The 14,304-nt window shown below is 34.0% G+C and overlaps 1 protein-coding gene across 5 annotated transcripts in view; it reads right to left on the bottom strand.

The window, feature by feature from the left end:
• The window catches only part of STXBP5 (syntaxin binding protein 5), a 162,812-nt gene that overhangs the window by 137,494 nt on the left and 11,014 nt on the right, over window positions 1-14,304 (bottom strand). Inside the window, exon 2 of one of the 5 annotated variants that reach the window (XM_036248367.1) lies at window positions 108-202. The exons of the other annotated variants lie outside the window; for them this stretch is intronic. Within the exon in view, the coding sequence (XP_036104260.1) occupies window positions 108-142 (35 nt within the window). The 5' untranslated portion in view covers window positions 143-202. The remainder of the gene's footprint in view (window positions 1-107; window positions 203-14,304) is intronic. 5 annotated transcript variants of the gene reach the window in all.

Genomic DNA, 14,304 nt, shown 5'->3' with positions numbered 1-14,304 from the left:
CCATTAATTCCATTAAGGAGTTTATAGTATGTGTGTGCTTTTCATAGAAATTGGTAAATTATATAATAGACTTAAAATATACCAATAACTTGATATTCAATACACACTACTTATTGAAGTCGAGATTCAGTGTTAGGTTCATTACACATCAATCTGAGCTGGTAGTTTCTGTTGAAAATCAGAATGCTCAACGATTACAGGTCTAAAAGAAGTAAGACAGTATTAAAAAATTAGAAACAGCAACATACAGAAACAAGATAACATATACTTAATATATTTCCTCTGGTCTAAATTTTTTCTTTCACTTAAAATAAAAAGAGGAATAAAGGCAGAGCATTCAATTTTGCCTAAGTTAGCAAACAAATCTGAAAAACAGACAAATGTCATTTTGGAATAGTGCTCTTAAATAATCCTTTTACAGGTATTTTTCATTCGTGTAATGTCATCTTAAAATAGTTTACATTAAAAATATAATAAAAAGCCATATAATTATGTTTGTAATTGTGGCATGAGGCTATGTCATCAATGTATGTATCAATTTTTTATAATAGGTTTCAGTATAGATTAAAGTGCAAATTTCTATGACTCTACATATAACAGCAGCAAACACACAGCATTTTCTTGTTAGGCATTATATTAAACAAGTTATATAATGCATATGTAATCTCATCCCATATAAACAGGTAAGAAACTGAAGCAGAGAGAAATGAAGTAACTTGCGCCAAGTCACATAATTAGAAAGTAGCAGAGATAGAATCTGAGTAAGATTTCTGACTTCAGAGTTCTCACTCTTCGTAGGATATGCTGAGTAAAGAACAAACAAAACAAAACAAAACAAAAAACACCCAACACTTATAGAATTTATTACATGCCAGGCATTGTTATATGCTTTTAACCTTCATAAACTTGAAATAAGAAGTTAGACATTTTAATATGCTCTTATACTAATCTACTTTTCAGTGGTTAATATTAACAGAAAGTAAGAAGCTAACTTAAAAAAAAAATTTTTGATAGAATTTCATAAAATAACAGCCCTCTTTATACAAATTCACATTAAGGTGTGTAGACTATTTTTTACATTCTATTAACACATGTCCTAGGGTTCTTCTTAATTAAAAATAATTGCAACAAAGATTAAATTCCTGTCCGGCCAGTGTGGCTCAGTGGTTGAGCATCAACCTATGCACCAAGAGGTCACCAGTTCAATTCCTAGTCAGGACACATGCCCAGGTTGTGGGCCCAGTCCCCAGTGGGGGACATGCAGGAGGCAGCCAATCGATGTTCTCCCTCATAGATGTTTCTATCTCTCTTTCCTTCATACTTTCTCCCTCTCTCTAAAACCAATGAAGAGTGCTCGCTTCGGCAGCACATATACTAAAACCAATGAAGAAAAAAAAAATTAAAAAAAGATTTAACTCCTGTTTTCTCTCCATTTTGACTTCTAGAAATATTTCTAGCTTATAGTTCTATTCATTGAATTTTTTTATATTTTATTACTAACAATTAACTCTTCTATTATTTTATAAAGAGACTAATTGAGTATGTTTAGCCAACAGTACCTTACTCTTTAACACCTTGAAGTTATTATTGTCATTATCGATAGTAGTGTTTTTGCTCCACCAAATGCCCAAATGCAACTACAGGACACTAGATTTTAAATTGCTACTATTGGCACTTGGTAGTACCAAATCACACCCTAGCAGGCCAAGAAAATAAATATCTTCATCTCTATTCATCCATTTCTTTTCTCAGATGACAGCAAAGACCTTGTCATTTTAGTCAGTAAAGTCAGTCTAATTCAAATCTTTCCAGATAAATTATTCTTTCTGGTACCAATTAGCACATTGTTTAATTCCTATTTTATATGAATGGTGTAAAACGTCTCTCATATGACTAGATCAGGATTGATAACTCATTTATAAAAAATGTGAGCTATAGTGGAGAATCTTAAAAATCCTACTTACCTTACATTTTTTTACATAAATCATAATTTTGCTAATCTTATGATATAGTCAAAGACATTTTCTTTAAGTGCAGCTCTATTAACTAGAGTTCAGGATTGTTTTTCTTGAATAACTACTCTAGTATATGATTTGTATTTAATTTTTCAAATGGAACTCTAAAGGTACTGGCAACTAAATACAGCATTCATACATAGTCTTATTATTTCTTTTCCAATCATCTACTCTTATTGTATCTACATAGCATCAGACAGGAAATTTTAGGTGATTGACCTTCATGAAGTTTTTCTTAAGTATTCACTAAAGATATTTATATATTAAAAAATTGTTCATTTTACATTCATATTTCATCAACTTACATATTATTAAAGTGAATTACTTGAATATATCAGATATACTAAACACAAACAGATTTGGGAATACACAAAACTTAAATAAAGAACAAGCAAACAGCTGTACTTATTTGACCCTCCAGGGAAATAGCCTACCATTCTTACAACTTTATATGTTGTGGGCATCAATCAATATTTTATTCAAAGAAAATGAAAAGTGTCCATAAACTCCAGAAACCCAATTACATGGAGGTCAAGAAAAGTTGTATTCTTACTCTACGTATGGCACTATTTCAGACAAAACTGTATTTTTTTATGACATTAATATTAATAGTCATTTTATTTTTAGCTAAGATGATAAATATATTTTAACTTAAGAACTACTTACTGGCCCTGGCTGGTTTTTCTCAGTGGTTAGAGCATCAGCTTGCAGACCAAGGAGTCGTGGGGTTTGATTTTGGCCAAGGGCACACACCTTGGCTGCGGTTCATCCCCAGCCCTGGTTGGGGTCGTGCAGGAGGCAACCAACTGATGTGTCTCTCTCACATTGATGTTTCTCTCTCTCTCTCTCTCCCTCACTCTGAAAATAAGTAGAAAAATATCCTCAGGTGAGGATTAAAAAAAAAAAAAGACCTACTTACTGAATACCTGCTAAGTTTCAGATACTGTGTCTTAACTATGTAATTGTACTTAATCCTGACTGTAACTGTGAAAGGTAGTTATATTCCAGACAGGGTGGGGCAAAAGTAGGTTTACAGTTGTGTGGAAAATTATATAATAATTAATAAACAATAATACAAAAATAAACTCTATTTTACATACTCACAACTGTAAACCTACTTTTACCCCAACCTGATTTTACAAATGATAATTTTGATGCTCAAAGAAGTGATTTTTCTCAAGGTTACTACTGATTTGTTTCCCTTTTCTTTTGGATAAGATACTATGCTGTAGTCCCCCTGAAGAGTCCTAACACTAAAAAAACCCTATGGATTAGAAGAAAGACATCATAATAAATTGTTACTTTGTAACAACAGAAAGTGTAAAATTAAATTTTAAAGAACTAATGCTGCTTATATATAATCAAGTGATATTGGTATGGAAAGAATACAAACTTCCGAGCAAGTACTTCTCAGTCCTTGCAGTATATCAAAATTTCAGCTCTACTGCAAATTTACTAAGCCCAAATAGTCTGAGAAGAAGCCTGGGTAGGTATTTTGTTGTTGTTCAGGTGCCACAAAAACATCTGAGGCAGTAAGAATTAAGACCTCTACTTTCAAGTCAGTTCATACGCCAGCTCCACCATACTTGCTTAACCTGAGGAGAATTATTACACCTCTCAACTTTCTCCTTCATAATATGCAGATACCTATCTAGTCCGGTTTGAAGAACTGTGGTAAGAATTACAACTACATAGAGTGCACTCACCAAATGATGGCCATTATCATTAACACAATGTATTCATTACTTTAACAAAAACTAACACTATCATACAATGGATATATTATAATGTAAGAAAGTATCAACTCTGAATATATTAGATGACAAAACAGTATTCATAGATGCAAATATTCATATCCTTTCATACCTATAATGATTATTGCTTCTTACATCTTTCTGATACTGACTTTACTGAGTTAACAGTTTTATTAGAAAATGATCAAACACTGTAATGATCAAACTCTGCCTAAGTTATTCCCATTTATTGTGGTTATGTTCACAATGAAATGAGAATATAAATGATCTGAAATTAAAATGAAAAAAACTCAAAAGGAAAGAGTACATATTGAGCAATTCTGCAAAGATATTTTGTTAAATGGAGAAATATTCATTTATTATTCTGATGTCTGTTCTTTAATATAGGCATGAATCAATTACAAGGCAAAACCAAAATTGTAAGGGCAACCAAATATTTCTCGATGTCAATGCAGCTTCCCTTCTAAATCTGAACTCCAATGCATTCTTTAAAAAGTGGTGTAATCTTTCTATCTTAGATACCTTTACTCTGAAATTTCCTACTGCTCACATACAAAAGATATGAGATCTACTTAATCCTACTAGGCAACTTTGTCTCTGGAGTAATTAATTTATCTGACCCATGACACATGCCAGGTATTTCCTACACAGCTATACTCATGGTTTTTGCCCAATCACCATCGTAACTCCTAAAGAGCTGCAGAGCAAGGCTAAAACAGGTTAGTAGTAAGGTCTCTGAATGCAAGCCTTTATATTTAGACACTACCCTCTAAGTAAGCAATACAGAGAAAAGAAATATTTAACGGGGAAAAAAAAATAATGAAACTAGCAATCAAGAATATCAAGAAGAGGAATGCAGGACTGATAAGCAGAAACAAAGACCAGAGTAAGTAAAATCTCTTGTAATACTGTATCATCAAATTCAAATTCGAAATAAGCATCCATCCAATTGCTTAAATGGTTCTCTCTCTTGGAGGTGGGTAGCTGGAAAGGTAGAAAGAAGGAATTAGGAGGCTTTTAAGTATATCATCCTAGCAGTTAAGATTTATTCAACATGTATTACCTCACAATGGTACCTCTATTATAAGCTGTTTTTACAAATGAGAACACTCATCTACAACAGGTAAGTAATTTGCCCAAAGCCATACAGCTACTTCACAAGAAGTTGAGGTTTGAACCCAGGCAGTCTAACTCCAGAACATATTATCACCAAACCATACTGTGTGTGTGTGTGTGTGTGTGTGTGTGTGTGTGTGCGCACGCGCACACACACACACACACACAAACACAAAAGAGCCAATTTTCAATTTTCACATGTACACGTCATTTCCTAACTTAACTTTAAGTTATTTTAAAATTGAAGAATAAAACTACAGGAGGTGGAATTCTATGCAGCCGTAAGAAAGAAAGATCTCTTATCCTTTGAGACGACATGGAAGGACCTTGAGAGTATTATCCTAAGAGAAACAAGCCAGTCAGAGAAAGACAAATATCACATGATCTCACTTATTTGTGGAATATAATGAACAAAACAAGCCGAGAAACAAAATAGACCCAGAGACTTGGAAGTGAGGTGCAGACTGACAAACCTCAGTAGAGGCGGATGTGGGGGGAAGGTAGAGATGAACCACAGAATTTATAGGCTTGTATGTGTAAACAAGGACATAGACAATGCGGGGGGTGGGGAGGGGGCTGGGAGGAGGGTGTCAATGGGGGAAAAAAGAGAAACATCTGTAATAAAAATAAATAAATAATAGGAGGCATGTACAATCAGTATTTTGTACCTCATATATAATAAAGGTAGATTAGTCTAATAGTATCACACTAGACTAAATGTAAACTTTAGTAGCAAGTAAACACCATAAAACCAATTAGACATAAACAATATGCCAATTAAAATTTTTTCCTAGACTCATTTTTCATATTAGTTATGATAGTAAATACCTATTAATATTACTAATGAAGCACTTTGGCCCTGCAGAATATTATATTCTCATTCTAATTGAAATTTTGAGACAGCCTCCTTACAAAGTCTTCATGTATAAAATGATCAGTTCTTAGCAAATTAAATAGGACATTAAAATGAGTAAACAACCCTATGCTCATAAAGCTCATGAATCAAATAATATATTACTAGAATAAAGGACAAAAACCACATGATCAGCTCAATGGACATAGAAAAGGTCTCTGACAAAATACATCACCATTTCATGATAAAACAGTCAATGAGAAAGGAGGGTATTTCTTCAACCTGACAAAGGGCAGCTAAGAGTACCCACAGCGAACATCACACTGAATGCTGAAAGACTGAATGCTTTCCTGCTAAGCTCAGGAAAAACAGGAGTGTCCACTCTCCCCACTTCTATTCAGCATTATACAGGATGTTCCAGCCAGGGGAAACAGGCAAGAAGTACAAAGTGTCCAGACTTGAAAAAAGAAGTAATATCTCTATTTATAGATGATATGATCTTGTATATGGAAAATTCTAAGAAACCCACTTAAAAACTATTAGAACAAATAAATGAGTTCAGTAAACTTTGCACAACACAAGATCAATATACAAAAATCAATTGTACTTCTATACACTGGTAATAAACAATCTGAAAAGTGAATGTACAACAACATTACAAGAAACAAAATACTTAGGTATAAATTTATATAAAAAAATGCAAGAATTGTACATTGAAAACTACAAAACATTATCGAAAAACCACCTAAGTAAATGGAAAGTCACCCCATATTCGTGAAACAAAAGACTTAATATTGTGAAGATGGCAATATTCACCAAAGTGATCTACAAACTTAAGGCAATCTCTTATCAGAATCCCAGCTGTTTTCAGAATCTGACAAGCTGACCCTAAAATTCATATGGAAAGACAAGTGATAGCAAAAATAATCTTGACAAAGAACAAACTTGCAGTACTCACACTTCCTCAATTTCAAAACTTACTACAATGTTATGATAATCAAGACAGTGCAGTATTAGCATTAAGGCTAGATAGATAATATCAATGAAATGAACTGGGAATCATTTATGATCAGTTGACTAACAATGAGCAGCTGTGACTTTGACAATGATTTCAAGACAACTCAATAGAGAAGAACAGTGTTTTCAACAAATGGTGCTGAGCAACTGGATATCCACATGAAAAAAGAATAATTCTGAACCCTAGCTCACACTATATACAAATATTAGCTCAAAATGGAACAGATTTAAGAGCTAAAACTATAAAACTCTTAGAAGTAAACCTAAAAGTAAATCTTAGTGACGTCAGATAATGTCATGGTTTCTTAGATAAAACACCAAAAGCATAAGCAACAAAAGAAAAACTAGATAAATTAATAAATTAGACTTCATCAAAATTAAAAAGGTTTGTGCTACAAAGGATACCATCAAGAAAGTTAAGACAATACACGGCCCTGGACGGTTTGGCTCAGCGGTTAGAGTGTCGGCCTGTGGTCCAGAGAGACCCAGGTTCTGTTCCCACTAAGGGCACGTATCTTGGTTGCGGTTTGTCCCCGGCCCTGGTTGGGTCGTGCAGGAGGCAGCCACTCGATGTGTCCCTTTCACGTCGATGTTTCTCTCTCTCTCTCTCTCTCCCTCCCACTCTATCTGAACAAAAAATGGAAAAATGTCCTCCGGTGAGGATAAAAAAAAAAAGACAGTACATAGAAAATATTTATGAAACATATATCTGATAAGGATTTAATGTCTACTAAGAACTTTTACAACTGAACAACAAAAAGACAATCCAATTTTAAAAACGGGGAAAGGATATGAATAAAAAAATGAATAGACATTTCTTGAAAGAAGATATGCACATAGCAAAAAAAATACATGAAAAGATGCTTAGCATCATAATGAGAAGGCAAGCCAGGTGCAGCCCCTTATGCAGTGCAGAGACCCCCCCCCACCCCAGCTTTTGTAATTCCCTTATATCTGCCAACCACCTAAAAACTACAGAACTAAAAAGCCCCCAAATGTCCAGATGCTTATCATGCATAAAAGGCGGCTGGAACCCGGGCTTGGGGCTCAGCCTTTGGAGGTGACTCAGCACCAGTGAACATTAAACAGTCATTTTCTAATCCTCCAAGTGCATGCAGTCTGGCTCTTCCCACAAACGGAATTTCTGCCACAATTATTCATTAAAGATATGTGAATAGCCCTGGCCAGTTTGGCTCAGCAGTTAGAGCATCAGGCCGCGGACCGGAAAGTCCTGAGTTTGGTTCCCTCGAAGGGCATGTACCTCGGTTGCAGTCTGTCCCCGGTCCCAGTTGGGGTCATGTGGGTGGCAGTCAGTCGATTTGTATCTCTCACATTGATGTTTTTCTCTCTCTTCCTCCCTCTCTCCCTCCTGCTCTATCTGAAGATAAAAGAAAAAAAATGTCTTCGGGTGAGGATAAAAAAAAGATATGTGAATAAAAACCACAATAAAACACCACTTCACACCCTCTAGTATGGCTATAATAAAAAAGACAGACAATATCAAAGGTTGGTGGTGATGTAGAGAAATTACAACCCTTAATTATTGTTGGTAGGACTATAAAATAATACAGCCGCTTTAGAAAACAGATTGGTAATTCCTCTACCTTAAACATAGAGCTACCATATGACTCAGCAATTCCACTCCTAGGAATATATAAAGAAGACAGACAACATACAACACACACAAAACGTCTACACAAATGTTCATAGAAAAGTATAATAAAAAAATAGCATAAGCAGGCAATGGCACCCCAGCAGTGGTAAGTTCTAAAAGTACAGTTCCTAGGAAAGTTTTCACTGTTGTACTACAATTGTGTATTATACACATATTTTGACAACCTTTACTTTTAGGAAAGATAATATCAAGACTGGTGGATACTTAGTAAATTATGAAATTTTTTTTTTTTCTGTTTATTTATTTATTTTTTTGTTACAGATATTTTACCTTTTTACAAATTATTAAAATTTTTAAAGATTGTAGCCCTGACCAGTTTGGCTCAGCAGTTAGAGCGTTAGCCTGCAGACCAGAGAGTTCCAGGTTTGGTTCCCGCTCAGGGCATGTAGTCGGTTGCAGTTTGTCCCCGGCCCCCAGTTGGGGTCGTGTGGGTGGCAACCACTAGATGTGTCTCTCTCACACTGATGTTTCTCTCTCTCCTTTCCTCTCTCCCTCCTGCTCTATCTGAAGATAAATGCAAAAATGTCCTCGGGTGAGGATGAAAAAAATTTTTTTTTAAAGATTACATATTTTATCAAAGAATCTGTTCAATTTCTGTCAACAAGGAAAAAGGCAAAGCATTGACATTATTCCAACCTCTACAGAAGGGACATATTCTTCAATTTTCCAACCTATAAATGGAAGATTGAAGTATATATAAAATGGAAAACCTGAAGAACTTTGATATCCTGTGCAGTTTCTGAAAATATATTTATATCCTGCAAAGTTTAAAGATGAAAATATGGATAACTCAGTGACTAATAAATTATCCAACAGTATTATACATTTAACTATATCCTATTCTGTGAAAGTAACTTTCTTTGAGCAGACACTCTGATATTAAACCAAGAAAGACTATTAAGGATAAATTGTTCTACCATGCTGCAGTTAAAAAAAGAAAAAAGTAAACTCTAAAGCATAATTTTAATCCCTTGAAACCCTAAAAACTTCTGTTACTATTTCTTTTAGAACATTCTTATAGTTTCAGCAAACAGGGTAAGTAACATCTCTTTAATATTCTAATAAGCCTGCAAGGTGTTGCTACTCCGAACTGACTTAAGACTGTGAATAAAAGGTCAGTGGATGACTTTTATTTTTAATGGCCTAAGTCTTTTGGAGATTTAACCATAATGTGATTACTTTTCGATATCAAAGTTAAAATCTGAATACCATGATGTGGTCAAAGAATACAGATGTGTCACAGTACAAATTTATCTACTACTCTATTGATGGACACCAGGTTGCTGCCCTATGTTGGCTATTATAAATAATCCTGCAATGAACACAAGGGTTCATATCTTTTCAAATTAGTGGAGTGGCCCAACCAGTGTGGCTCAATGATTGAGTACTGACCTATGCACCAAGAGGTCATTGGTTTGATTCTCGGTCAGGGCATATGCCCAGATTGTGGGCCAAATCCCCAGTGCGGGGCACGCAGGAGGCAGCCAATCAATGTTCTCTCTCATCGATGTTTCTATTTTTCCCTCTCCCTTGCTCTCTCTAAAATCAATAAAGAAAAAAAAATTAAAATAAAAAAGAATTAGTGGAGTGATCACACTGTGAGGTATAAAAATATGATTACTATATTGTACACCTAGAACTAATATAATTAATATATTGTATACCAACTATACTAACATAAAAAAGGTAACAGAAAATAAAAAAAAAAGGAATACTGATGAAAGCACTCTTAAAATAAAAAGAGGATAGGGTAGCATCAGACCAACTCATTTATCCTACTCTAGATAATATAACCTGTTAAAAAAAATACAATAGCTAAAGAAGATTACCAGGAAAAAATGGAAAATGATCTATGATAACTAAGACAATGTATGTGCACAGTAGTTTTCTCATATGTGAAATCTCACCTGCTTCCTTTACCTGGTCAGCTGTGAAAATCACCTAGAAGTTTAAAACTAGACTTTTCAACCTTATAATTAGACTACAAATGGTCATTTTTTTATTGCTGGTTCTCACATCCAGCAACAGATACACTGCTGGGGGAGGGACACACCATAACTCAATCCTGTAACTTCTGTTTCTTTCCATCCTCATACACTGTATTTCATACATCATTTTTACTGCCTTGTCTCCAAAGGTAATGGCAGAGCATAGTATCAGCTTATTTCCTTATGCTTATACCACAAATCTCAAGATGTTATTATTACTTTAAATGGTACCCTCTCTGCACAAACTGTATTAAACATGTTTATTATTTACCATCTGCCACACTAAGAATACTGCTAACCTGCCTACTGAATATTTAACTAGTATTTCTCAATCCTGGTTCTACACTATAAGTATCCATAAAGATTTAAGATAAAAAAAATTACAGATGTCAAGCCCCACGCCAAACTCACTAAATCAGAATATCTAGAGAAGAAATCCAAGCATATGTTTGGGCATTATTTGCATGTTTTGAGTCTTTCAGCTCCACAAATTATTCTAATGTATAGCCATGGCTGAGAATAAAACCTTACAGGCATAAGAATAATTAAGCATTATCTTCCATAAAATATATTTATATATATATATAATAATTTCTCTGATTTTCTTCAAATAGAATAATCATGAATCTTAATATCTCATCACAGGTTTTGCTTTCCAAACTTCTAATAATTTGCTACTTCTATGTGAACTAGCTTCTAATTAACCTAATAGTAATACGATGTTATTAAATCATTACCAAAATTTCACAGTGAAGAATATTTCATTATGTATTTTATGATCTATGAATGTATTTGAAATACAAAGCCTTCATCAAATAACAATTTTTTACACGTTTATTGTTGAGTACCCCTATTCTATAGTTTCACTTACCTGACAATAATCAATTTTTATATCTCTTTTTGAAGATTTTTTAGCTATAAAAATTAATATAGACTTCTGGTTTCTGGTCCAGCACATAAAAAATTTGTAAGCTGCCATTCCATTCTAACAACAGGTAAAAAGCAGAACAAACTAAAAATCTGCAACTATTCTTAGATCCATAAGTGAGGTCACAGAGCAAATCATTGCCCCCAAAGTTAGAAACAATCCAATATAGAGACTCACAGCTTACCAAAATAAACCAACCAGCAGATACCTCTACAGGAATCAGTACCTAGGTAGGAAAATCTAAACGGTAAATTAATGCTGGAGGCTTAAAGTAGAAAAAACTGAGAGTCAGAAACTCCAGGGGGCCCATATTTTACTGAGTTTTACCAGCATGAACTCCAAATAAGTTCTCACAGTGAATATTCATCTGAGAAAAATCCCCTCCTGCTTCCAGCAGGGGGAGGAGTAAAGCAACCATTTTTAAATACACTGAAGCATTTTGTTCTTTATAAGGTCTGGCCTCAGGAGAAACTAACCACAGCCTAAACTGCTGGGGATCTATCAGCACCTAACTAACCTTGTGGAATAGAAATACCCAATTCCAACTTATTCTAGCCATCCTAACTCATTTGTGGGGAGGGACAGGAAAGACAGAAGCACTTGTGAAGTTCACAGGCTCACTAAAAGAATACAACCTAATTATAAGACAATATAACATCCCTCTCCCCCGACACTTTACAACCAAAAATGAATCTAGACACAGACCATACACCCTTCAAAATATTTAACTCAAAATTGGATCTTAGACCTAAATGTCATATAAAACTCCTACAAGATAACATAGAATACCTAAATGACCTTGGTTATGGCAATGCCTTTTTAGATACAATACCAAAGCCACCATCCATGAAAACATTTATTGATAAGCTGGACAATATTTAAAACTTCTGTTCTGCAAAACAAAACGTTAAGAGAATGAGAAGACAAGCCACAGACTTTGAAAAAAATATTTGTAAAAGACACATCTAATAAAGAACTGTTATCCAAAATATATAAAGAACCCTTAAAACTCAACAATGAGAAAACAATCCAATTAAAAAATGGGCCACAGACCTTGACACCTCACCAAAGAAGATATACAAATGGTAAATAGGCATATGAAAAGATGTTCTACATCATATGTCATTGGCAAACATGTAAATTAAAACAACAAGGAGAGACCACTACAAAACTATTAAAATAGCCAAAATCCAGAACTGGTAACACCAAATGCTGATGGTGATGTGCAGTAATAGGAACTCCTTGTTCACTGCTCAAGGAATGCAAAATGGTATGGCTACTTTAGAAGACAACTTGGCAGTTTTTTACAAAACTAAATATACTCTTAGTGTACAATCTAGTAATCATACTGTTTGATATTTACCTAAAGGAGATGAAAACCTATCCACACAGAAACCTGCACAAAGATGTTTATAGCCACATTTTTCATAACTGTCAAAACTTGGAAACAATCAACATGTCCTTCAATAGGTGAATGAACAAATAAATTGTGGTATATCCAGACAATGGAATATTACTTAGCACTAAAAAGAAATAAGCTATCCGCCATAAAAAAAAATCCACAGGAAACTTAAACGCATATTACTATGTGAAAGAAGCCAGTTGGAAGAGTCTATACACTATATGATTTCAACTATATGACACTGTAAAAAAGACAAAATTACGAAGACAGTGAAACAATCAGTGGTTACTACAAGTTAGGGAGGAGGAAGTAATGAACAGGTGGAACACAGAGGTTTTTTAGGCAATGAAACTATTCTGTATGACACCTACAATGGTGCATACATGTTGTTATACATTTGTCAAAACCCACAAAATATAAACCAAGAGTGAACCCTAATGTAAATGATGAGCTTTGAAAGATTATCACATGTCAATGTAGTTTCATCAATTGTAACAAATGTACCGCTCTAGTGGGGAATAATAATGGGGAAAGCTATGTCAAGTGGGGACAGGGGTATATGGGAAATGGCTGCAGCTTCCACTCAATTGTGCTATGAACTCAAAACTGCTCTAAAAAATAAAGTTCATTAGAAAATTAATAGATTAAGAAATAAAGCTAGCTGTGGACATACTTAATTTTTAGTGCTGACTCACAATTCTAACATTCTACCAGTATGCTACTTAAGCAAAACTATAACATGTACTATTTCTGCAGTAAAAATGTTAACAAAATGCTAAAATTAACCATGAAAGATGCATAGGTCAACATATAAAATTTCCTTAACTCAACACAGTTTTTACATTCAACAGTAAATGCCCAATTGTATTTAAAAAATTATGTCAATCAACTGCTCTCTTTTCATATCAAATGAACATCGAAAACAAAAAAGTAATTGTAGCTTCTAGACTGACACATCATTATAGTATTAACTGGGTTGAAATAAGCCTCTAGTTACCTCTTCCACTATTATTTTGAGTAAGATTTTAAAATTATTTATAAACAAATTAACAGTGGTTGAAAAATATTCATTCTTATTACTTACTATTTTGGAATTAGGATTAGGACTAAAGGGATCAAAATGAATTACATTTATTGCAGGCAGTTCTTTAGAAAGGCTTTTGATGTATAAATATACTTTTAAATGAACCACTTGCTCAGTCTACCATGAAATTCAGTCACAAATAATAGTGGTCTGGGTTAAAAATACAAGAAGGAATATACATTCTCACATATCAAGTAAAAACAATCTTTTCTCCCAGTATCCACTCTCAGATGCTTAATGGCTAAGCTATTTTCTCAAGTATGATAAAGATAATTTTAAAAGAAAAATACAACACATTATGAAAAATAGAGTACAAAGACTGAATAGATGGAAAAATCTATTTCAACCCTTTCTCTCCCTTTCAAAAGGCAAAAAAAGAAAAAATATACAAAAGGAAAGCAATTTAGCAGAAGCACTGCAATAGCTGATGCCACTATAGTCACCTTTGGCAGAGTACTGCTGGGAAAAACCA

This window comes from Molossus molossus, unplaced genomic scaffold (assembly GCF_014108415.1).
Source record: "Molossus molossus isolate mMolMol1 unplaced genomic scaffold, mMolMol1.p scaffold_m16_p_8, whole genome shotgun sequence".
In the NCBI taxonomy this organism is placed as follows: domain Eukaryota; kingdom Metazoa; phylum Chordata; class Mammalia; order Chiroptera; family Molossidae; genus Molossus; species Molossus molossus.
The sequence above is the reverse complement of the archived record's forward strand: the minus strand, read 5'-3'. Positions and strand labels throughout refer to the sequence as shown.